Here is a 25,733-nt window from a genome sequence, read left to right as displayed (position 1 = left end):
AAAACTTTACATTGCAAGATGGTATTTGAAATATTGGCAATCAGTATCTTCTTTCACAAATATAATCCTTCATATAGCATGTCAGTCAAAAAAACAAACACAAAATATTTTCTCTTTTTTGAAGTGCCTACTCATATGTTTCCTTTTTTGAAATATGCCCCCTTTGGAAAAAAGAAAACGGAAAAAGTTACAGTACTTCTAAAAACTTTTCACGCCATTTCATTTCTTTTGAAATGTAAACACTCCAGGGTTGTTGAGTGTAAATTCAATTGTGATTAAATGTGTTCCAGATCAGCAAATTAGGACAAATTTTCCACTATATAGGTTTATGAAAGCAAAGCCTTATGCAGCAAAATTACAATAATTAAAACTATATATGTTTGGTTTAAAATAATTAATTAGGATTTCTTATGTGAACCATCAGTTTTTAAGGAGCACAGCAGAATAAAATCTTGTTTCTTGCTTTACAATTTCATGTGTGTGCATACATATATGTAAATGTGCATGTACACAAATATATGAATACACACATATAGCCTTTCTGCATACAATCTTAGAGAAGGAACTCTGAACAAACCCCTATTTGGATCTGAGCACAATCTCACTGTTTGAGTTAAGCACTACCCATACAATTCTCTTGCACAAGAAATGAGCACCACACGGAAATTGCCCCCAAGAACATTTTCTATGTAAGATATCCTTTCCATATGTTCATAGCTGTTCTGTCATTCATTTGAAGTTTAGAATGATAATGAATGTTTTATCCAGTGCATTTCCCAGTAAAAACTAACCAAAAGATTTTGCTGTCTTAGAGTCAAATTCCTATTTGAGAAAACTGACATTTACATAAAATTTGAATCACTTAGAGAACCATACGATTTAGATTCTTTATTAAGTCTCTTAAAAAATAGAATGTATGTCTATTTCCTGTGATTTGAGTGAACTGGGGAGTCAGATCTTGGCATTCAAACTTTTTAAATTAAAGAGAGCATATTAAACTGTAAGCTACCCACTGGGCCAGGTAAGTGACCCCAAATGGCCAAATCCTCAGTTTTCCAAATATCAGCATTCACTCTGTCACTTCCAAATTCTTGCACCAATAGAATTTCACTGGACACCTTAGTAATGTCCTGCTCATGAGAAAGCGAGCTACAAAATATCATCCCTATATCCAGAATGCCTCTTTAGCTGTAGTGTCTTCTATCAGACTTAGTTGGTCTTTTTATTTTAAAATATCTATGCATATTTTCCAAATGATCTTTTATTGAATCAATCTTCATTCCTCATTTAAGAAAAAGAAAATGGAGCATATTATCCTTTTCCAAAAGGTCCTATTAAAGCTTATTTTAAGTGGATTCTCTGCCCAGAGGCATCATGTGGCAGCAGGGTATAGAGAACATTAAGGATACTACCCAGTGAAAATAGCCGAATCCCATAAAATAACATCAGGAAAGAATGAGTGGATTTACCAAAGGCAAACCATTTATTGCATCCTGTCTCATTTTGAATGTCACATCAGCACTGTGTCAAATTATCCTGTATCAAGCAATTACAGTTTAGAAAAGCTGGTCCATTATATTCAATATAGCATGTCAAAATATGGAGCTGAAGCACACCTAACATGATGTGACAATTATACTATGCACCCAAAAATAATGTCAAATTTGTATATTCTCAATAATAGTTTTAACAAAATTTTCTAAAGAAAGATGGGGAAAATGTTCATTTTTTCCTTTGGTCATTCAAATTTATAAATTAGGTAGGGCAGGCAGGTAAAATGGGCAATAAAGATAGTCTTACTATTACTAGAAAGCACGAGCTTTGTTTCTTCTAATGAATTGCTACATACTGTAAGAGTACTTGGATAGAGCACATCTGTATGAATCCCCAAGGTGATATAAAAATCATACTTCTTTGTCTATTTCAGTCAAGTTTCATGATTCTCAGAATTTAACCAAGTTATGGGGATCAAGAATTAAAACTAAAGCCAATTTAATTTTAACTGATGAAGTTATTGGGAACATACATATTTTACATCCCATATTTTAAAAACACAGATAACATCTTCATTTTGAGGCAATATGTTTCTGCACAAAACAAAATAATGTATTTATAAATAGATTTTAACATGTCTATGTGTACAGTATATTGAAAAGTTGCCTTGCCATAACCTATCTCATTTTATCTTGGGTCATTCTGCAGTAATTTTGCCACACTGCAAAAAATGTAAGCTCTAGAATACTGTAGGCCTGTGTGGCATTATATGTAATGTAATAAATATAATATAAAATTTTGACATGTAAAGTAAATAAAAGGTTTATATTTTAAAATGGGTCAATCTATCAAAAATTTTAATTAAGATGTAATTTAGTTAATTCTACCCTCACTTAAAAATATTGGTCATACTATTTTAAAGAACATTAGTCCTTCTGATTACCCCATTTATAGAACTTATAATTTACTTCTTTCCTCAATTAACTTTCTTTCATATAAATATCCCACTGAAATTTCTTTAGTGACAGTCTTTTCTTTCATATTAGTTCATTTTCCTTGATGCTTAAGATTCTATTTCCTTTACAACATCTCCCTGTGACCTATTTAGTACAATGTTTATCCATCAATAAAACCCATCTGTATAGATTTCCTTTCCAAAACACACCATATTCTTCAGATATTTGTCTTTGAACATTTATCCATCTACAGAAGTCTGCAAAACCTTCAGCATTCCTAAAACCTTACTTCATGTTGCAGAATGATCAAAAATTCATCTTAAGTATTCCAGGGGCTTCTTATAAATATTTTTTTCTCAAAAATACTGAATACTTTTGCTTGTATAGTTCAAAATGTAGTTTTTATTGTTTGAACTTTTTAGAACGTATATATAACCACTAACTTTCTCACTTACTTGTACTTTTTCCATTTACAGCACAATGTTGTTTCATCATACCCAAGACATATTTATTTAATTTTATGTAGCCACTTTCCTTGTGTACAAACAACCCAGTATTCATTTCTCAGATTATCAGCATTCAGATTGTCACCTACCTATGGATTGCCAAATGACTGTGTTACATGAAAATACAGTACTAAATCCCTGAGTGTTCAATGTCATGGTGTCTTCAAAATATAAGTCAGTGTCTTCCAATACATTCCCTCTCAATATGGCAAGAGTTTCAGGCATGGGGCTCCTAGAAAATATTAGCTATGAAACGTCTCTAATAACATGTCACTTCACTTTGATTCCTAGAGAATAGTGCATAAATAAATCTTACTCATTTTTCTTCTCCCTCATCAGTTTTACCATCTATATATTGGCTGAACTAGAAAGTTGTCTGTAACTATACATGCCTAAAAGAGTCCATGCACCTGCTTAAGCCACGAAGCATCTAGACCTCTATATGAGTACAGAAAGGCCAGAACGATCAGTCTTGACAACTCACAGCAGAGAGTTAACTGATTAAAATGTTCAGTTCTGTGGCATCACTGAACCACAGAGCGGTGGAACATTAGAACTGCCATCATATGAAGATACTAGGGCCCTGGTATGGTGAGTGATACATCTATGTCCCCAAAATAAGTTATAGGCATGGATAGAACCAGAACCCAGAGATCTCGGCATCTTAGTCTGCTAGTCTTTCTACAGTTTCATTTAAGACCAATTTTATTGTTTTTGCTTGCCTGGCGTGGGAATGGCTGGGGCGGGGGGGAGGGGGGTGGTGGTGGTCAATTGGGGGAAAAGGAGACATATGTAAAACTTTAGACAATAAAAAAAACAATAAGGAAATTGAATACTTTGCCTGTTTTTCAAAGTGCTACTCTTGCCTATTTAATCCCTTGTCTATCAACCTAAGCTTTTGTCTAAGACTCTTTCCGGAGGCTTTCCACATGTTGTCACATTTGCACACCTGTACTTTGAAATGTTGTCAAAAACTTAACTGCTATCATGTAGCACTTCACTGTTTTTTCCTTAGTTTTTGCACATATTAGCCTTTTTTCTTGGTGAATTAATTTGAATTTGGGGAGGGTTGGTTTTATAAAGCCCCAAATATGTTGACTATATATTCTGAACCTTAAATGGTTCATTTTGCCTCTGGCCTTCCTAGCTTCACTAACTATTTCCAATTGGCACTCCAGGTTTTTGATGTGTGTCCAATGTCTCAGTACTTTCACTTAGAAAAACCCTCACTCATATGTCAATGTGATCCAGTTCCTTGTCTAACTCAAAAGTAAGGTAAAAAAAATCACCACTTCCTGATTGCTTATTATGGGTACCAGGTGAAAACGCATTTTTATACCATATCCATAACCATTTCCCTAATTTATACCTGAACCAAATGAGCTGGCTGGTTAGAAACACGAAGAAGAAAACACTTTACAAGATGTATCTCTCTCTCTTAGCTTAAGAATAAACATTTCTTTAATAATCTTAATGTTCTAAGGTTAAGGAAAGTTACCCATTTGGGTGAATTGATGGTACATGGTCTATATTTCTGCATGTAAGTGTACACTGCAGCTTGTAGATAGTGCTCTGTGTGCACGAGGGTCACTGGATCATCCCAGCACGATGTTGTCATCCATCAGTCCTTCCATGTGATGCACATGCTCACTTAATCTACACAAGTGTTTTTCAATTCAAAGTGTATCTATTCTGTTCCCATATAATTAGAGGGGAAATTTGTGTACTCACTTTAGCTCCATTATCTGTGCTTAACCTTGAATGCTAATGCTGTTTTCTTTGATTTCAAAGGAACACATGTCAAACACCCAATAACTTAAATTATCCTCTCTAATGATGTGTAGCATAGTAAATACTGGTCATGGGGCATTAAACTATAAATATGTTTCAGAGATCCTTAAAGAACAAAATATTTTAGAAAAACATCAGCTTCCATTGGTTATTATAACAGATGTTCCCTTATGTCCTTGTGCTGGGTCTGGCTGCATCCTTAGGTGGGAAGTTACATCAAAGTGTGAGCCATTACAGCCCAAGGAATAGTTTCTAATGGTTTCACTGTCATATAAGTGCTCCAAGGCGTATCCAGTTAATGTGTAAGCATGCTTATCAAAATACTGCCGGTGAGAGCCAAAGCAGTTTGGAGAGAGGGCAGGGTGGTCTCCTGCTGTCTGATGAGGAGACATATCCGAGTGGAGATAGTCTTTAGCTAGGATCAAACTGGATTTTGAAATGCGATCAGAATTGGGACTACTTATCCGAGACAGTGCAGTGGGGCTGTTGTCATAGTCATTTTCGTGGGGGCTCAGCATCTTTCCCTCCCTCTGCTGGATGTGGTCACATGGCGAAGTGTTGGCGAGAGTGGAGCCATGGCAGACTTCGCCTGTCGGTAGGGGCTGTTGGTAGTTTGCAAAACAGAGGGAGTGTTTTTTCCCAGCTCCATTAATGGAAGCCAGTTGGTCTGGGGGGGCTTTCCTTAGCTGCAATCTGTTCTCTTCTTCTTTAATCATTTGCTGGGTAGCTCTTATCAGAGTTTCAATTTTGCTAGGTTCATGTGGGCTACTTTGATATTGCTCGGTGCGATATCTGTCACCTGATTCGCTGGCAGACCCGGGGTCTGGAGAACTGACCACACTGTCTTCATCCCAATGACCTCGCCCTAGAAATAAGAAAAAGCAAAAGGTAAGTGGTCTCGAAATTCACTCCCACCCCAAAAAATGTAAGTGTATTCCTTTTTCAAAAAAACCTTATATCTTTCTTTTTTAACACATGCACCAATATTTGAAACAGACGGGCTCACAGGACAAACAGAGTCTCAATGTATTGTACTGGAATTCATAGTTCTGTGGCTTTTAAGTGCAGATGAAGTTTATAACAAGTTTTTTAGAATGTAAACCTCGTTTGTAGGTTGTGAATGCCAATTAGCAAAACGGTGAAGCATGTTTCTACTTCATGTATGCACATCATCGGACCTGCCCAGCTGTAAACAAAAAAAAGAAAAATGCATAGCATTTGGTTTATGTTATTTTCTTGGAAATGCTTAGAAAATGCTTTCAATTGGATTTGAGGAAGATGATATAGGCTGGACTATTTTCTCAATTCCAAACAAATCACTTAAAGTGTCAATAATGCTAAATGTATCTTATGGTAAGTAGAGTTACAATAAAATTCTAATGTACCTTTTAAACTGTTTAAGGGCTAAAAACATATATACATTTATATACATGTATATGTGTAGATCTATGCATGGATATGTATATATCTTGTCTCAATAAAAAATATAAATATTGTCTTCTCAAATGTAGTGGTAAAAATCTCAGTTTTATACATAATCATATTTAACTCCTATCTTAGATTGTTTCTGAAATAAGGTGAAGAATAAATAGAACATTTAAATGTTAATAATTCATCTAAACCAAGGAAAAAGATCTAATATGCAGGAATAGTACATCCAAAATATATTCTGTGAATTAAATAATTCTCAAAGCAGTGTGAAGTCAGTATGAAAAGAGAGAAGAGGAACAGGAAGGGACACATGAAAGCTGTAAACTGCCTAATGTGGCAGAGAAGCCCTGGATCACACTACCCATTGCTTTCCTGTTATCTTCTCTTCTTTATTTCTAATATTTTCTTCCAGACGATGTAGGTTAAGCCAGGATTTTCATTTCACTCCATTCTTTAGCAAGCAATTGCCCTTTGCCCTGGGTTTCCATTACTAGTCTACCAAGCTAGAGCAACTCAGAGTAAAAGGAGACAAATAAAAAGCAAACACAGAAATATTAAAATCATAGAAGGTGCCCAGCCAGCATGGCTCTGTGGTTGAGCATAGACCTATGAACCAGGATGTCAAGGTTTGATTCTGGTCAGGGCACATGGCAGGTTGCAGGCTCATTCCCCAGTGTGGGCATGCAGGAGGCAGCTCATCAGTGATTCTTTCTCATCATTGATGTCTCTCTCCCTCTCCCCCTCCCTCTTTCTCTCTGAAATCAATAAAAATATATATTTTTTTAAAGAGCATAGAAGGCAGTCAGTGCCTGGGGGTATCTGACAGAAACTTTATGGGTGAGTAAACATTGTCTAGCCCATTTCTCACCCTAAAGACACAGAAAGGAGGGTCATTTCAGGGACATTAGATCAATCTTAATGTCATTGACTTTTAATGAAATAGGGAAGGTTTCAAAGACCTGCCTGGACCCGAGTTTGAAATGGAAAGAATGGGCTCCTTGACCATTTTCTTTTCTAATGAACAAAGAAGCCTATCAGCAGACACGTGGGCTTTCACGGCAGTGCCCATTTCTGTGTGTTTGTAAAGCCGTGAAACAATCTCATGGTGAAAATCTCCTGGGTTCCACATCTCTCTCCATCCTTTACTCACAGAGGACATTGTGGGTTGTCATATGAGGACAGAAGGTGGCAGTGACTGGCATTCGATGCCAGAGGGCCAGAGAGGTTCAACTTCCTGTGACCTGAGTGATGGGCCATAATACAAAGACTGCCCCCCACCAAAATGCCAGCAGTACCCTCGGAGAGCAGCACAGGTAGATGAGTCCCAAACCACGGATGTCCACATTTGAAGCATGACAATGCAGAAGGAAATAATACACAAAAAAATGTACAGACGTACATACTACAAGTTCAATAGACTTACTCAACAATTCATTTTAACTTCATGTCTATACTTTTTCGATGTTTAAAATGGGAATCATTTTTACTCGCCTGTCCAAAATAAATGTATTTGGCAAAACTATTAGCAAAGCAAATACTCTTAAAGGGAGTGGAACTGGTGTTTTCAATCCCATTGGCATGAGTTTGAGAAAATCACTGGGTCAGTCACTGCAGTGTCCAGCCTGGAATACTTACACCTGCCCAGGGGCCCCGCAGCGGGCTCGGGGGTCATTCAGCGGCCCTTACCGTGGATCCTGTGGACGGAAGCGATGTGCGGCATGCTGTTTTCATAGGCTTCTCTGCTTTCTGGGGAGGCCTTGGTCAGGGGCAGGGCTGCGCGGGAGCCCCACCAGGGCTCCCTCCCGGCCTGCTGCGTTCCCAGGAAGTACCTGCCGGCCTCGCAGCGGCCCCCCTCGCAGGCCTGGGTGTGGAAGTGCCTCTCCTCCACCATCCGGGAGTGGTCCAGCGCGAAGCCGTAGCAGAGCGCGCTGCGGTCCGAGAACTGCCGGTAGGCGCAGGACGCGTCGTGCTGAGAGCCTGGTCTGTCCGTGGGGTCCAGGAGCTGCGGGGAGGCCGTGTCTGTCAGGGGACTTCCGCCCCACTGGCTGTCGTGATCAGATTCTGATCTCTCCGTGTGAAATCCCGAATACTGAAACCAAGAGGGTGGAAAACGTACATTTTTTTAAAATAGCCTTTTTACTCTGCAAGCACCCCTAAGGACGTATTGGGCTTAAGGCACCAAATCAAGACACTCCAGCACCAGCTGGACACCCTTGACTTGCAATCAGTAAGCAGTCATGCAAAACAAAATCCTTCTGGCTGCTGAAAGGTGGAGTTACAAATTATAATAACCAACGTGGGCGAAAACTAAATAGGCACTCATGAAAGTGCTCAGTGTGAATTACACCTCCCATGTAGTTCTTTTATTAACCCTTTAGTGGAAATATTAGTAACCCATTGTATGGATAGGGAAGGGAAGGCCCAAGGAGGGAAAATGATTTGCCCAAGGCCATAGGGTTAGCAGGTGGCAGAGCCAAGATTCAAACCGAAATTCTCCATCACTGCCCAAATGATACTGCCAAAGGGAGTGTCCAAGAAAGCTTCCTATTTTATTTCTATTTGCTTTTTAAATCTTTTTCTGAATTAAAAAAATGCAGACACAAAATATAAGGCTTAAGGAAGGCATCAACGTTGCTGCACCCTCACTCTTTACATGGGACTGTTAACCCTCTGAGGGCTGTGCTGGCTACATGGTAGGATAGTTAACAAATGCTTACCTAATTGAAATGCAATATAACTTTTAAAAAGTCTTGCCCATATAAGCTGTCCCTATTCACTGGGATGTGTTTCTTGCTTTCTAAAGTAAACCTCAAATATGTGTAGGATCATCAGGAAAACACAGCTGCAGGCCATGCTGTGCCTTGTTGGAATCACACTGCTTACTTATTGCCAGAGTATTTGGTCTGGTGTTGAAAGAAACGTAAAAGGCTCAGCAGACCTCCCTAGGAGATATGCTCAGTTTGAAGGTCCTCAAGTCACTAAAATTAGTAATTTAATTTCTACCTATTTTTGGTTATCTAATGCCAAACTAAAGTCTAGTACAATAATGGATATTTCCTGCTATGATAGTAATAAATGTCATTTATTGAGAACTTACTATGTGCCCGTCAATGTGCTAATCATTGTATATATAATTATGTCATTAAATCCTTATCACACCTGTACAGTAATACGTCTCCATTTTACAGATGAGGAACTGCATCACTGAGAGTTTTAATAAGATAGTACAATCCCCCCGCAGCCTATCTGGTCTCAGAGCCTGCACCTCAAAGCATGATTTTACATTTGAGAGAAAACACTGGAGAGAAAGACAGGGTCAAATGTTAGAGAGATTTCCAGAAAAGTGGCAGCAACTGTTTTATACTCTTTGGAACCAAAATATAAGTCCATTTTGCACTTTAATTCTTAGCCCAGAAAAAAAAGAGGAGTGGGTGTCTGTGGTGGGGTGTGTGTGTTGGGGAAGGGGGAAAAATTCCTTGGCTCCACTGTTCTTTACTTGTCATGTGCTAGTTGAGCAAATTTTACCCATGATGAGATCTTCACGGGACAAGGTAAACTCTTTCCTTCACGCTGGGCCCACCCTGAGCAGAAGGAAGAATCCTGACTTCCCCTAGGGGCAGACAGGCAGCTCACCTAGGGGCTCTCAGAGTCAGAGCGATGAGGTACAGAAGTTCCTCTGCGAAACCCCAAAGGATGCTAATAAACACAGCATGCTTAGGACAGAGTTCTGCGAAAGTTCCAGGTTCAAGATTTTTCTGTTACCATTTCTAATTATTACTTCAACTAGAAGCCCGATGCACGAAATTTGTGCAAGGGCCCTGGCCGTGGCCCAGGGCTTCTGCCGCCTCTGCCGCCTCTGTCTCAGCCCCTACCAGCTGCAGCTTTGTCCGGGAGGAAGGACATCCAGTCTAATTAGCATGTTACGCTTTTATTATTATAGGTGATTTTCCAAATGTACCAATGGGCTATCACCATAGTCCATCAAGAAAAAAATCATTGCCGAAACCGGTTTGGCTCAGTGGATAGAGCGTCGGCCTGCGGACTGAAGGGTCCCGGGTTCGATTCCGGTCAAGGGCATGTACCTTGGCTGCGGGCACATCCCCAGTAGGGGGTGTGCAGGAGGCAGCTGATTGATGTTTCTCTCTCATCGATGTTTCTAGCTCTCTATCCCTCTCCCTTCCTCTCTGTAAAAATCAATAAAATATATTTAAAAAAAAAAAAGAAAAAAATCATAGTAAATCCAGCTGCTTTCCCCGCAGGACTGCAAGTTGGACGCATCAGGGCATCCTGCACTCCATTTCACCAAGCAAGTGCTGGCACCCATGTCCTTACTGAGCGAGGATCAGAGCGCCATGCATTTGCCCTTTGGTAACACCATCCACATGCCTGCCTAGGAAAAATTCAGGTCATCGTGCTATCCCAAGCAAGAAATTCCCAGACTCTGCTTGTTTGGATAAAAGTACGAACCAGGCCTATTTCTGAAGCACTCCAGTCAAGACTGTTGAGCCCTGTTGAGAGGGGCAAACGCTTCCCCGGAGTGTATATGGGAAAGTGCTGTTGGCGCAGCGGAGAACATGCTGTCCTTTGCTCACAAAGAAAATTCAACACAAGGTAACCGTGGCATCCATGAGGTACACATTTCAAGAGCACCCAAAGAAGAATGTGAGGGATAAGCCTCCCGTCAATAGTCAGGAAACTACGACAGCAAGTACACTGTACTTCACACAGGCAGACATTGGGTGACTGCATGGGACCGAGACCTCACACACTGCTTTAGAGGCAGAGAGGAAAAGCCTGGCCGTAAACCTTTGTTTTTCAAGCCCTGCAAACGTGCACCTGTGTGCACCTCCAAGACTCAGCCACATCCATCCCTTTAAAAGGAGCTGCACTAGAAGTGAACTCTGTTGAGAACAGTACAACCCCATAACTTGATCTGAACTATTTCAGGTGTCCATTAAGTATTAGAGGAAAGAGAGAGAGCAGAGAGGGAAGGTGGCAGCCAGCCAACATATGCATGTGCAGCGCAGTGAATGGATGCTGCTTACCAGGCTCCTGCTCTTCCCACACCCGCTTTTGCTGCTTACTACACGTGTCATTTGGGGCAAGTGATTTATTTTGTCCCAACAAGAAACGGGTCATGATGATACTTAGCCTACTAAAGGCTGATCCAGAAAAGGGGTCATTTAATGAAAGTGGCAGTGGGAACAGGCAGTCAAGAGAGCTTCATTCCAGGTCAATCCTTGCTTGTAACTCTCAGGGCAACCTTGGACAACTACTTTCTTTCTTAGCCTCATCTGCAGGATGGCATATTTGGTTAGATTAGACTTTCTCTAATTTTTCTTTCAGCTCCAAAACCCTCTATGATACATCAGTATTTTGGTATCCTTTCTGGAGTTAAGACATATGATTCCTTTTTTTTTTTTTTTTTTAATATATTTTATTGATTTTTTACAGAGAGGAAGAGAGAGGGATAGAAAGTTAGAAGCATCGATGAGAGAGAGACATCGATCAGCTGCTTCCTGCACACCACCTACTGGGGATGTGCCCGCAACCCAGGTACATGCCCTTGACCGGAATCGAACCCGGGACCCTTCAGTCCGCAGGCCGACGCTCTATCCACCGAGCCAAACCGGTCAGAGCAAGACATATGATTCCTATGCCTGTTTCTATATTTCACTAATTTAAAGAAGATAAATGATTTAGAACTGCAATCCATGTCAATAATTCTTATTGTCATGGTTATGAGAAGAAAGTTATATGCTATAATTTTACTATAATGTTGATTTCCCCCCAAGTATCCCATTATAGCACATGTATTAGAGGGGTTACATGATGCCTTCTGGTCAATAAATTACTACTTTCTAGAGGCTTCTGAGTATGAAGAATAATAGCAGCCACCTAAATCTGTTTCTCTCCAAACATCCTTCCCCTAGAACCTATACAATCATCGAGAGCACAAATTAAATCACATGTGACCCAGTCTATCGGCATTACTAGGAGGCAGAAAATATGCCAAACTTCAAAATACAAGTTATTTATAAACTTTTTAAAAAATCCAACAGCAGCCCTAGCTGGTTTGGCTCAGTGGACAAAACGCTGGCCTGCGGACTGAGGGGTCCCGGGTTTGATTCTGGCCAAAAGCACATGCCCAGGATGCGGGCTCGATCGCCAGTAGGGGGTGTGCAGGAGGCAGCTGATCAAGGATTCTCTCTCATCATTGATGTTTCCATTTCTCTCTCCCTCTCCCTTCCTCTCTGAAATCAATCAATATATATATTTTAATCCAACAGCAGCTGCTATGAGCTGATGGGTGCATAGAGAAAGATAAGGGGAGATTTAAGAGAGTCCATGAAAGAAAGGGGGTGGCAAGTAAAGGGTATTGACAAAATGGACAAAATTATCACAAATAAGGGCCAAAATATGAGCACACAGTGACCCACAGCACTGGCCATAGTGAAAGGGTCCAAAATCAAGCAACATTGGAAGTAGCAACTTCGGGAGCATTATCTCATTTCGTTTAGGTTCTGCTTCCCGGCATATGTCGACAGTTTGGCTCAAATAAACTCCCAAAATTCTTCACAGGTTTCAATGTTTTGGTTTTTGTTACTTGGCGTAGTTGCGGCAGGATTCCAGAGAAAATTCACCCGGGATCATCCCTTGGACTTGGACTCGGTGCTAGGATCCAGCCAAGGGTCCACTGAGCCCGCCGGTTCTCCGCCCATTGGGTGAACGTGGGTGAGGTGTCTCTTGGATCCAGGACCTTCCCTTGCTTTGGTAGAGGGTCTGACTTTATCTGAGCTGTGTTTTAAAATCCTAGAGGTGGAACCAGGGTTGACAGAACCCAGGTTAAGGGTTGACAGAACCCAGGCTAAGGTGGGACTGGAGGAAAAAAGTGGGTGGCTGGTTTTGATTTTGGCTTTTCAATTGGAATTGCTGAGAGTCTGAGCAAAAATAACCTTCGCCGTATAAATGAGCTGAACTCATTTAGCTCCGAAGATAAAGGGGCAACATTTTTTTTTTAATAGTCTGATTCTGGGGTGTTCTTAGGTGACTAAGAATCTTTGTGGAGGTGTCAGAAATGCAGGAGCCCCATATGGAAATCCCAACGCAACTGTTAACTAAATGGCTCATCTAGGGGGCCACCATAAGGCTTGGTCTGCCCGGGCCCCGAAACTTTCCTGTGGTTTTAGACAGCCGGGAGAGAAACTGAGGCCACATTTGACCCACTACATAACATGTCTAAAGTTTGCTCAGACTACAGATATCCAAAAATAAAAAAAAAAATTAACACGGGAAATTGTGCCTCCAAGGCCAGAAGCTCCCAAGACCCCAGCTCTCATTTAATACTCCTGATAGGAAGCCTTTACTTGCAAGTACTTTACAGAAATGAGAAGATTTAACTAGAAAATAGTAACTGAGAGATGGCCAAAAATGCAGTTTGTTTGGGGTACCTATGTTAATATTTTGCATGCAGAAATTAGAAAATGCCGGCTCTGAAATTAAACTGAATGAGTATATGGGAAGCATATCTTGATTTGGAAATTAGAAGCTTCTAAGGAAAAGCATAGAAAAAAATTTCTTCCAATAAGATGGCAATTAATAAAAAAATTTTAGAGACTGTCTCAGAACTATTCTAAAGTTGATAAATGTCTACAGCTCGTTTTTCCTGTAGGAAGCATGCCTCTGATTTATCTACATAGAAGATTCCCCCAGACAAAGGGAGGTAGAGGCAACTAAAAAAAGATCCCAGCCCATTTTTTTTTTAATAGTCCATTGGGAATATACTGAAATTCTAGAGAGGGCAGTTCCTGAACCAGGGACAAAAGACATTGCTTTGGTAATTTTAATGCTGGACATTCTCTGGTGTAAACTTTTAGTGTGTTCTGCGCGCCTGTATAAGAGTGTTGATGTTTTTGTGTCTCTTTGTTATTGTTTAATTAGTTTAAAGAAGAAGCAAGTCCCGCTCTGGGGAAGCCTAGTTGTGTGTGGTGCGGCTGAAAGCGTGAGAGAGATTGCAAGAACGTCCCAGCAGCTGCCAAGAATTCTTAATCTTGGGGGCTCTTCTTGCTCTCCCTCTCAGGGTTCAGCCTCAAGAAACAGCTAATGAGATTTCTGTCCATTTGTCTGCAATATAATTGTGGCTGTCTGTCTTTTAGGGATGTCGGTTTGCTCTTTCCTTGTTTATTGTGAGAATAAACAAATCATCTTTTCTGTCAAAGAACAGTTTAGACAACCTCCATTTTGGACTGTGACTTGGCAGCCGCCATGTTGGCCACATGGCTTGCCGCTCCCCTGGGGGCCGCCATCTTGAAACAGCAAAGGCCAATCCCTCCCTTTGAATTAGCCAGTCGTCAAAGACTGTGCGCCTGTGCTCCAGTCAAGAGCAAGGGACAGGTCACGTGCATTGCTAAGGTACTCTGCTTCAGAAAGGAACTTGCAAAGATTCAAAGCCAAGTTCAAACAGGAAACTTTAGGGGGTAGCATGTGTCCAGTCAGGGACACCGGGCAAGCCAAGCGTCATGATTCCCTGTGGGGGTGTCTGCCAGTGATACTCTGGGTATTTGCGTTTCACATATTGGGAGTTTATGAATTATTTTCAATGCTCAATACACTGCTTGCAATAAGCCATGTGCCTCATTTTAAAATCTTACATATTATTCTTTATATGTTGAAATTATAATTAAATCTAAAGGTATACAAATTTTATATTATTCTCTATGTCATTTTACAGGGATTATTACTTACCAAGAAGTTGTTGTCTTAGAATGTTATATTTTATAGAAAAGCAAAGTTTTTTATCAAATCTATAACCATGCCACTTTTAAATTTTTGTCATTTGTGGACAGCTGTATTCTGATGCATTTGTAGGTATATTATATGTCTAGAAAAATCCATGAAAAGGACTCAGACTTATTCTAAATTGCAGGCTTCTAAGCAGGTCATATTTTTGAACTGGATGAAGATTTATAGAACTTTAAGGAATAACTGAATTCAAAAACTACTGGCAAATAATCAGGATAAACAAAAATAACTATGGGACTAAATGAATTGAGGATAATTATTCTTATGACTCTGTTTAAAATATTGTTGACTTTTAAATCTTTCATTTCCCAAATATAAGAAAATGTAAAAAGCATACATTCTGCATTGTAGGAACTAACAAATTGGTAACAGATTCATTTCACAGTGCACTCCCCGGAGACGAAGTTTTCAAAGATCATGGCTTACAACCAGGAGATTTGGTGTATTGGAAAAGACACCAAATAAAAGACTCTCTTCAACCTCGTTGGAGGGGACCTTACCAGGTATTAATAACTAACCCATGTGCTGCCAAACTTAAAGGAGTTAGCTCATGGATTCATATTTCTCATTTAAAAAAGGCACCTGACTGTGAATGGACGTCTACTCCCATCTCTGACACCCGTCTGCAGCAGAGATCAAAGACCTTTCAAGGACAAGAAGTCACTGACCACGGAGGCGGACAGCTATCCCAAGATGACGTCAACAAGGCCTGTATGCTCACAAACTGATATTGCTTGTTTTTATATCATCTGATTGATATTGATTGAATGTACATAAAATGATTTTCATATTATTATTATCCTTATGATTCCCTAGTGGAAACAATATCTACCTCCCCAGACCTCTTCCCTTATTAGATATGAAAAATTTAACTTGAATACCTGCTAATCTTTCCCACTACTATACAATGATGTTCTGATTATCAGGTATGATAGTGAAATTAATGCTTTGTTAGCCACACATTGGTCTTCTCCTACTCTCAATATAAGCTTTGGTTGGTTTTTTGTTTTTGTTTTTGTTTTTTTCTGGCTATATCTATTATAAAGGACCTACCTTAGGCAAATACCTCCAAGAATACCTCCCTAATAATTTCACTGGTCGAATTGTATATGGATCTAATCTGGATGAATATTGTATAGCTATAGAGATGGGTGATGAATAGCTAAGAAAAACACCTGGATATGATAGCCAAAGGCTTGCAGCAGCCTGTCCTATCTGTCATAGTATATCATGTCCTCGGACTCACCAGCCATGCTCTTATGGCTGGATGTCTGTGAAACAAGAAAGAAATCAATGGATACCATTTCAGAAATTATTGGGATCACTTGGTGGGTAGAGATGTCTATAATTACCCCATCGTCCTTGCATCCTGGATGCTTGTGAGAAGCCCTATGGAATACTCAAACTCTAGCTCATTTGGGGGTCACCTTCACCCATTTAACTATGGCATGGGAAACTCAACATTTTTTGGGTCCAATCAGTCTACCCTAACTGCTCCCAAGCCATAACTACCCAATGGCAACAACATTCCTGGTGGATCCAACAACATTGCCCCCCCCCGCCCCCGCAAAAGAATCAAAAGGGGAATACTTGGAGGAGTAGGGGCTGGCCTTGGTATCTTGGGACAAGCTGAACTTGCAGCTAATGAAGAACGTCTTTCATTAGAAAAAGATTTTTATCTCAAATAGGTCATATAGAGGAAATGCTGTTTCAGGAAGAAGGAAAAAGGGTGGGAAGCAGCATGGAAAGACAATAAAGCCTCAGTTTCATGGATAGAACAGACTTGACAGACTATAAAAACTCATGCACAAACCCAACAGTGGGAACGTGCCTGTGCCCTAACTCAACTGGGCCTGTTGTCTATGCTAATGCAAGGAATCTGAAGTGGCTATGAAACAATGGCCAAATATAATGGCTGCAGGATCCCAGGCCAGACACTTATGGGACTCATATGGTTCCCCAGGAATTTGGAAAATTTGAATGGGAAATGCGATCTATGACGTTGTGTTTTAAAAGCCCAGGTGCCAGTTAAATCCTAAGCTTAAATTCCCAGTAGTTCAACTGGCTGGCATAGGGACCATCCTCAATAATACTAGAATACTTCCAATGGGAAGTAGAGGGGCCATATTCAAAAATAATAAACAATGTGAACCCATCTTACTGTCTGTGAAAATTGGAAAGGTGAATGGTTATGCCCCCAATCCATATGGAATAGTGAATTCACCCAGTCCTGGCCTATTGTATCTACCCCAACAAATAACAATATATGGTATATGGGAAAGGGGAGTTTTTGCTGGGAAGGGTTAAAAGACTCCTCTGTTATACTAAGCAATTTTTACTGTAATATCACCAAGTTTACATTAAATAATACTAGAATATGGTGTAATACTGAAATTATAGGCAGAATGACTTTGCCTGATGTTCATAAAATCTGTGATAATATTGATACTGAAAAACCAATGTATTGGGAAATTGAACTCCTCCCCATGAAGTCATTTTTATGGGAACTAACTGGCCAGAAGAAAATTAGAGCTTCTAGATAATGAAATAGTAGAGAGTCTTAATTCATCTGGCCAAACATATCATAAGGTTCAACTGACAGTGGATGAAGGAGGAAAACATGTAATTAGCTTAATAAAAAATTATGATAATACATGTAAAGGGTTTTTGGCTGGGATGCTTGTTCCCCTCAGACTTTTCCTTGTCTAATATTAGACATTTTCTGTTCCTAATCAATGTTATTGGTTTAGTATTGTTACTTTTGTTCCTGATATGTAAATGTTATACTAGATGCAGAAAAACAAAACTTGACAAACAGCAAAAAGACTTGGATCATGGTGGCTCAAAAATTAGAAATGATCCAGAATACTTTTTAACAAAGACATATAGGATCTGACTGCCTCCCACTTACCTGCCCTTTTGAATAATAATAATTTGACCTTAAATGACATCTAAGATTATGGTCTTGCCCCATCCCCAGTGGTCCACCTGTTCAGCAAGACATGCTGACACTGTGACATCCTCGTAATGAGCCTTCCTAGCACCATGGGACTTTATTATCCAACCAAAAGGTTGGTCATCAATGCATCCTTTGGATTGATTTATGACCAAAAAGGGGATGTGTGGATGAAAGGGGCCACATGCTGACCTGACAAGCTCAGGGGAGGCCTGCATGACAGTCTTGCAAACTCAGAGACCTAAAGTAACCAAAAGGATAGTCTGAAATTAAACTTTAACTAAAAACAGTTATGGTGGGCAGTTACATCCTAGGCCAGTATCTTCACTGACAAGGTCAACCTTTACCTTAACTGAGCCTGTCTGTCTTTTTGCATCTATGATAACATACCCTTGAAATGTCTGGGTAACTTGTAACTTCCCTTTTTCTAGAGCCCCTGGGGCACAACCAAATGTGGTGGGCGTCAGGACAGATACCATAAATTCCTTCATTATCATGTTAATTGGTCCTGCACCCACCTAAGTATGTGTCCATCATTTTACTTTTTATCCAATCCCAGGGGTTTCCTCTGCTTTGCTTTATTCCACCTTCTTAATCTATCACCAATGAATTTCATGTAACCCACCTATGTCCCTCCTTTGATTGCAATGTATAAATACAAATGTAACCCACCATTCTCCGGAGCATTATCTCAATTCGTTGAGGTTCTGCTTCCTGGCATATGTTGACAGTTTGGCTCAAATAAACTCACAAAAATTTTAAAAAAAAAAGGATAGAAACCAAGATGGCGGCATAGGTAAACACCTAAACTGCTGCCTTGCACAACAATTTCAAAACTACAACTAAAAGACTAAACGTCTATCAACCAGAACCATGGGAAAGCTGGCTGAGTGGAAGTTCTACAACTAGAAGGAAAGAGAAAAGAGCATTGAGACGTGCACAAGCGCTGAAAAGCTGAGGTATGGAGGCGCGTGAATTGGGCTGGCGGCAGGTGTCTGGGTGCACTGCTTCTTTCAACCTGAAGGGAGAGGAGCTCCAGATTACTCTGAACTCCAGTTTCTGGGGAGCCAAACTCCTACGGGGAGAAGCTGGACTGTCTGCCATCAGGTCGGAAAGTGAGGGTGACTTTCTTGCAGAGGTGCGCACAGCAATCATTGTTTACTGAGCTGGGGCGCAGGATGTGGGGACTTGGAAAGGCGAAGATGCAGAGACGGCTGACTGGCAGCCATCGCTGTTTGCCACGCCCTAGCCTAGTGACTCCCTGAGACCCCAACCCGCACAATCTACAAACCCACCCAAGCTCCACGCAATGGCTTTTGCATATAAATGGCCTGCCCTATCGCAGCTTAACCTAACAAACTGCAGCTCTGGTCAGACAGCTCCAAAACCTCCAAACCCCAAGCAAAGAGGAGAAAACTATAGTTCTTGCTGTACCTCCTGCTGGGTGGCCTCAGACAGGAGCTGACCAGCACCCCATTGGAGATCCAGAAGCTAGTGTATCTAGTGGTTAGTGTGAGACGACACCAGATTTCAACTACTCACATCCATAAGTGACACATTCAAGAGGCAGACTCAGTGAGCACCAAAGCCCCACTGAAGCAAGTCCTTCCCCCTAAGCGTGTCTCCAGTGCAGCAGTTCTTCCATTATAGACACAGCGGGTCCTCACAGCCAATTGGCCTGGAGGTCAATTCCTCCCAGTGACACCAACAACAATCAAGACTTAACTACAACAAGACTGTGCACACAGTCCACAAAGGGGTGCACCAAGAGTGTCCACCTCAAGTAACTGGAAGTACGACCCACTGGCCCATATAAGACACCTAGCACACAAAGCCACCCTACCAACTCAGGGAAGCAGTGAAAATGTGGAGACAAAGAAACAGATCACAAACAAAAGAAATGGAGGAAAACAAACAACTGGATATAGAGTTCAAAACCACGGTTATAAGGTTTTTCAAGAATATCCTAGAAAAGGCCGATAAATTCAATGAGACCCTCGAGGATATGAAAAAGGACCAACTAGAAATTAAACATACACTGACTGAAATAAAAAATATTATACAGAGCAAAATATTACAACAGCAGACTAGAGGAACACAAGAATCAAGTCAAAGATTTGAAATACAAAGAAGCAAAAAACACTCAACCAGGAAAGCAAAAAGAAAAAAGAATCCAAAAATTTGAAGATAGTGTAAGGAGCCTCTGGGACAACTTCAAGCGTACCAACATCAGAATTATGGGGGTGCCAGAAGAAGAGAGAGAGCAAGATACTGAAAACCTATTTGAAGAAATAATGACCGAAAACTTCCCCCACCTGGTGAAAGAAATAGACTTACAAGTCTAGGAAGCGCACAGAACCCCAAATAAAAGGAATCCAAAGAGGACCACACCAAGACACATCATAATTAAAATGCCAAGGGCAAAAGACAAAGAGAATATTAAAAGCAGCAAGAGAAAAACAGTTAATTACCTACAAGGGAGCACCCATACGATTGTCAGCTGATTTCTCAACAGAAACTATGCAGGCCAGAAGGGAGAGGCAAGAAATATTCAAAGTGATGAATAGCAAGAACCTACAACCAAGATTACTCTACCCAGCAAAGTTATCATTCAGAATTGAAGGTCAGATAAAGAGCTTCACAGACAAGAAAAAGCTAAAGGAGTTCATCACCGCTAAACCAGTATTATATGAAATGCTGAAAGGTATTCTTTAAGAAGAGGAAGAAGACGAAAAAGGTAAAGATAAAAATTATGAACAACAAATACATATCTATCAACAAGTGAATCTAAAAATCAAGTGAATTAAAAATCTGAGGAACAGAATAAACTGGTGAGTATAATAGAATCAGGGGCATAGAAAGGGAGTGGACTGATAATTCTCAGGGGGAAAGGGGTATGGGGGTGTTCAGGAAGAGACTGGACAAAAATCATACACCTATGAATGAGGACAGTGGGAGGGAGGTAAGGGCAGAGGGTGGGGTGGGAACTGGGTGGAGGGGAGCTATGGGGGGAAAAAGGAGAAACAATTGTAATAAGCTGAACAATAAAGATTTATTAAATTAAAAAAAAGAAAGTAGCAACTTCAGACAAGTGTCATTTCCTTAAGAGAAGAAAGTAAATTGAGAGTGGATCATGTCCCTCAAAGACAGCAGTGAAAGGAAAGAAGGAAGAGGGGGACTTAAGGATCCCGCAAATAGGAAAGAAAAAGAAGATAGGCAAATCCTCTTTCCTCCTTCCCCTCTCTACCACCATCATCATCCATTTACAAACTATATTTCACAAAACTGACAGGAAAGAGTGCTCTTGAAATAGTAACCCAGCTCATGAAATGGCAAGGAACAGGAGGGAAATTAAACTCCCTATAAAACTCCTGTAGGAAAAGAAACTTGAAAACGGAAATACAAATATCCCGCTGCATAAAAATTCTCATCCAGTAACCAACCACGAATCAAAGGAAAAGTATAAGACAACAGACACTCCAAACTGTCATAAGAAGCCTCAACAAGCATTTGAAGACACTGCGCCCCTTCCCCACCCCCCGCACACACACATACACACACACAATATACACAGATGGGTGCACAGCACCTGGAATCAGAAATTTAAAACTAAGAAATTTACAAAGAAAAAACAACCAACAACAACCACAAAACAGAGGGGAAATTTAGTAACTCAAAGACATTGAATAAATCTTCATTTAAATTACAAATTGTGAAATTATAAATTACAAATTGTGAAAAAGAGAATAGATTTAAATAAAAAATTTAAAAGAGAATTGAAGAAAGTCTGGAAAACATGTAAGGAAACATTGGATAGAGAAAATAAAAGGATCAGAAAAGTAGTTAAAAGAAGATAGAAAGTTTTTAATATATGTATAACATTGATATGGAAGGCAAAGGAACTGGAATTGTTAAAACAACTTGTAAAAGAATAATAGAGTAAGAGAATATGTCCACCCAACTTCAAAACTTACCATATAAATACAGCAATCATAACTGTGTAGTATTATTGGTAGAGAAACAGATGCACAGATCAATAGAACAAAATAGAGAACCCAGAAATATACACACACAAATATGCCCAACTGATTTTTGACACAGTGCAAAAGCAATTCAATAAAGGAAAAATAGACAACAAATAATGCTGGAGTAACTGGACATCTATAGGCAAAAAGAAAATGAACCTCAAAGTAAGTCTCATACTTTACATACAAATTATGTATTTGGGCGCTCCTGCATTGGGTGCATATATGTTTACCAGAGTTATATCTTCTTGTTGAATTGCTCCCTTTAGTATTATGTAGTGGCCTTCCTTATCTCTTGTTATGGCCTTTACTTTGAGGTCTATTTTATCAGATATAAGTATCGCAACCCCAGCTTTTTTCTCATTTCCATTTGCCTGAAAAATGTTTTTCCATCCCTTCACTCTCAGTCTGTGTGAATCCTTTGCCCTGAGGTGGGTCTCTTGTAGACAGCAAATATATGGGTCATGTTTTCTTATCCATTCAGCTACCCTATGTCTTTTGATTGGTGCATTTAATCCATTTACGTTTAATGTTATTATTGACAAGTACATGTTTGTTGTCATATTTTTCCTTAGTGTTTGTGTTTCTTTTTGCCTTTCTCTTTCTTCTTTTTACAGCAGTCCCTTTAGCATCTCTTGCATTGCTGGCTTGGTAGTGATAAGCTCTCTTAGCCCTTTTTTGTCTGTGAAGCTTTACATACAAATTAAATGTAAAAAGTAAAATTGTAAAGCTTTTAGAAAATAACATGAAAGAAAATCTTCAAGATCTGGGGCTAGATAAAGAGTTCTTCGACTCAATACCAAAAGTACAATGCATAAAAGAAAACTGATCAATTAGACTTGATCAAAATTAAAAACTTTTGCTCTGCAAATGACCCTATTAAGGAAATAAAAAGATAAGATACAGACAGGGAGAAAATATTTGCAAACCACATATAAAACAAAGGACTAGTTTCTAGAATCTATAAAGAACGCCCAAACCCCAATAATAATAATTTAAAAATTGAGCAAAAGACATCAAGAGACATTTCACTGACCAGATATATAGATAACAAATAATCACATGAAAAGATGGTCAGCATCATTAGCAATTAGGGAGATGCAAATTAAAATCACAATAAAGTATTACTGCATACCTAGTAGACTGGCTAAAGTAAAAAATGGTGACACCAAATGCTGATCAAGATGCAGGAAAACATGGATCACTCATACATTGCTGGTGGGAATGTAAAATGGTACAGCCTCTCTAGAAACCAGTTTGGCAGATTTTACAAAACTTAATGTGCTACTACCATATGCAATCCTGGACATTTTTTCAAGATAAGGGAAAATTATATTTAGACAAAAACCTATATGGGAGTGTCTATAGAAGCATTGTTTCCCACTTTCTTGTTCTCTTTAATTGTTCCCTTTCTTTTTTAAAATTTATTTTTAATTGTGGTAACATATACATAACATAAACTTTCAAACTTACCCATATTAAATGTACAATTCAGTGGCAGTGAGTACAGTGACATCTCTGTGCAACCATTGCCAACATCCATCTCCAGAACTCTTTATCTTGCAAAATGGAAACTCTATACCCATCTATCCTAATATATAAAAACCCAGGGTCCATAACGACTGACCAAAGGCTCGACCGAACACCAGAAGTCAGTCCTGCAGACTGCTGAGGGGGCTGCAGATCAGGTCCGGAGAGAGGTCTGGAGAGAGAGGCAGGGTCTGATCAGGCCTTGAGATAGGCCCGGAGACACTGACTGGCATAGAAACTGACCAGTCAGAACCAAATATGGGTGAACTGTGAGGAGCCAATGGCTGCCTAGGAGGCAGAGCTTTTGACGCTGACTGGCATAGAAACCGACCAATCAGAACCAAATTGGCTGGCAGAGGAGGGCAGTTGGGAGTGAGATCAGGCCCGCAGGGGAGGGCAGTTAGGGATGATCAGGCAGGCAGAGGCAGTTAGGGGCAATCAGGCTGGCAGAGGAGAGCAGTTGGGGGTAAGATCAAGCCGGCAGGGGAGGGCAGTTGGGGGCAAGATCAGGCTGGCAGGGGAGGGCAGTTAGGGGTGATCAGGCAGGCAGAGGCAGTTGGGGACGAGATCAGGCCAGCAGGGGAGAACAGTTGGGGGCGAAATCAGGCCAGCAGGCAGAGGCAGTTAGGAGTGATCAGGCAGGCAGGCAGGTAAGCCGTTAGGAGCCAGCGGTCCCAGATTGGGAGAGGGATGTCTGACTGCCAGTTTAGGCCTAAACTGGCAGTCGGACATCCCCCAAGGGGTCCCCAATTGGAGAGGGTGCAGGCTGGGCTAGGGAATCCCCCCCTTCATGCACGAATTTCATGCACCAGGCCACTAGTATGTATATATATATATATATATATATATATATATATATATATATATATATATATATGGCTAATATGCAAAGTGTCCCCTTAGGAGTTCAACCAGGAGTCAGAGAGTTCGATCGCTCGCTGTGATGTGCACTGACCACCAGGGGGCGGTGCAGAACAAAGGAAGGCCCCAGCCGGCAGCCGGGGAAGGAAGGCTCTGATCGCTGATCAGGCCTAGGGACCCTATCCGTGCACAAATTTCGTGCACTGGATCTCTAGTTCAATAATAATCCCCATAACTCTCCAACCCCTGAAAGTCACCATTCTTTCTGTCTTTCTAACAGAGAAAAAATTATGAGCCCCACAAACCCCCAACATGTCCTGGAGTTGAGGGTTCCCAGAATCTGGCCATCTCAGAGATCTTTCTGAAACTCTTATCTAACCATTTGCTCTCTCTTCCTTAAAAAATTTTTTTTTTGCCTTTCTGTCTACTCATCAGATAACAGCAATACCACCTACATAAAGCAGAAACTATGGGAGATAAAAGGAGAAACAGACAAACATCCAAATAATAAGAGGCTAAGACACCAATCTCAGTATAGAACATGTAAGATGAAAATAATAATAATAAAAAAATATATATAAACTTAAAAGACAAAGCCAATCCATTAAATGTTATGGCTATATATCAAACTTTACACGCTGATAGTAAATAATGAATCTCTCTTAGTGTACATAACTAATCAGCAAATTGATTAAAATGTATTAGACCACAAAGAAAACAAATTGATTAAAAGGTATTAGGTCACAAAGTAAATTTCATGAAGTAGAAAAATTATAAACACCACTCTCTGATCACAATGATTAAAAATAATTTTTAAATTTTAAAAGCCCTCTACCTGGGAAAAATAAGCTATTAAATCACTTTGGGAGAAATAAGCAAATACAAACATAAAGAATTTCTGGGGAAGAGTTAATAAAAATACTACATATCTGGGTTTACGGGATACACAGCTTAGACACCTAAATCAATATAAATGAAAGAGTAAAAATAAATTCAGTTCTCAATTCAAAAGCTAGAAAAATAACAAAAGAAGCCAAAAGAAAGCACAATAAAAAAAAAAATGGTCAAAAGACAAACTGACTATTCACAAAAAAATATTGAAATAGCCCTTAAACAAATGAAAAGATGTTTAACTTTTCAATAAGATAAATGCAAATTAAAACAACACTAAGAACCACTTCTCAACTGTCAGATTAGAAAAGAATTCAAAAGCTTGACAACACCTTGCTTCTGGGGAACTGTCCTCTCACATGTCACTGGTGGAAGCAAACTAATACATCCTCTGTGGAGTGGAATTTGGCAACACCTCACACAAACTACAGTGTCCTACTTCTAATTCTAAGGAATTACTATTAGACCAAGCAATACACACTGAAATATT

General features: G+C 40.0%; 1 protein-coding gene across 1 annotated transcript in view; it reads right to left on the bottom strand.

The window, feature by feature from the left end:
• Positions 1-4,881: 4,881 nt before the first annotated feature.
• The window catches only part of SIM1 (SIM bHLH transcription factor 1), a gene marked incomplete at its 3' end in the record, with an annotated part of 73,300 nt that continues 52,448 nt past the window's right edge, over positions 4,882-25,733 (bottom strand). The window contains exons 11-12 of the mRNA XM_080664666.1: positions 7,865-8,267; positions 4,882-5,612 (exon numbers count right to left, since the gene is read on the bottom strand). Coding sequence (XP_080520792.1) covers positions 4,882-5,612; positions 7,865-8,267 — 1,134 coding nt within the window. The remainder of the gene's footprint in view (positions 5,613-7,864; positions 8,268-25,733) is intronic.

This window comes from Plecotus auritus (genome assembly GCF_963455305.1).
Source record: "Plecotus auritus genome assembly, chromosome: 4".
Taxonomy (NCBI): domain Eukaryota; kingdom Metazoa; phylum Chordata; class Mammalia; order Chiroptera; family Vespertilionidae; genus Plecotus; species Plecotus auritus.
Note: the sequence above shows the minus strand (reverse complement) of the source record. Positions and strands in the feature narration are given on the sequence as shown.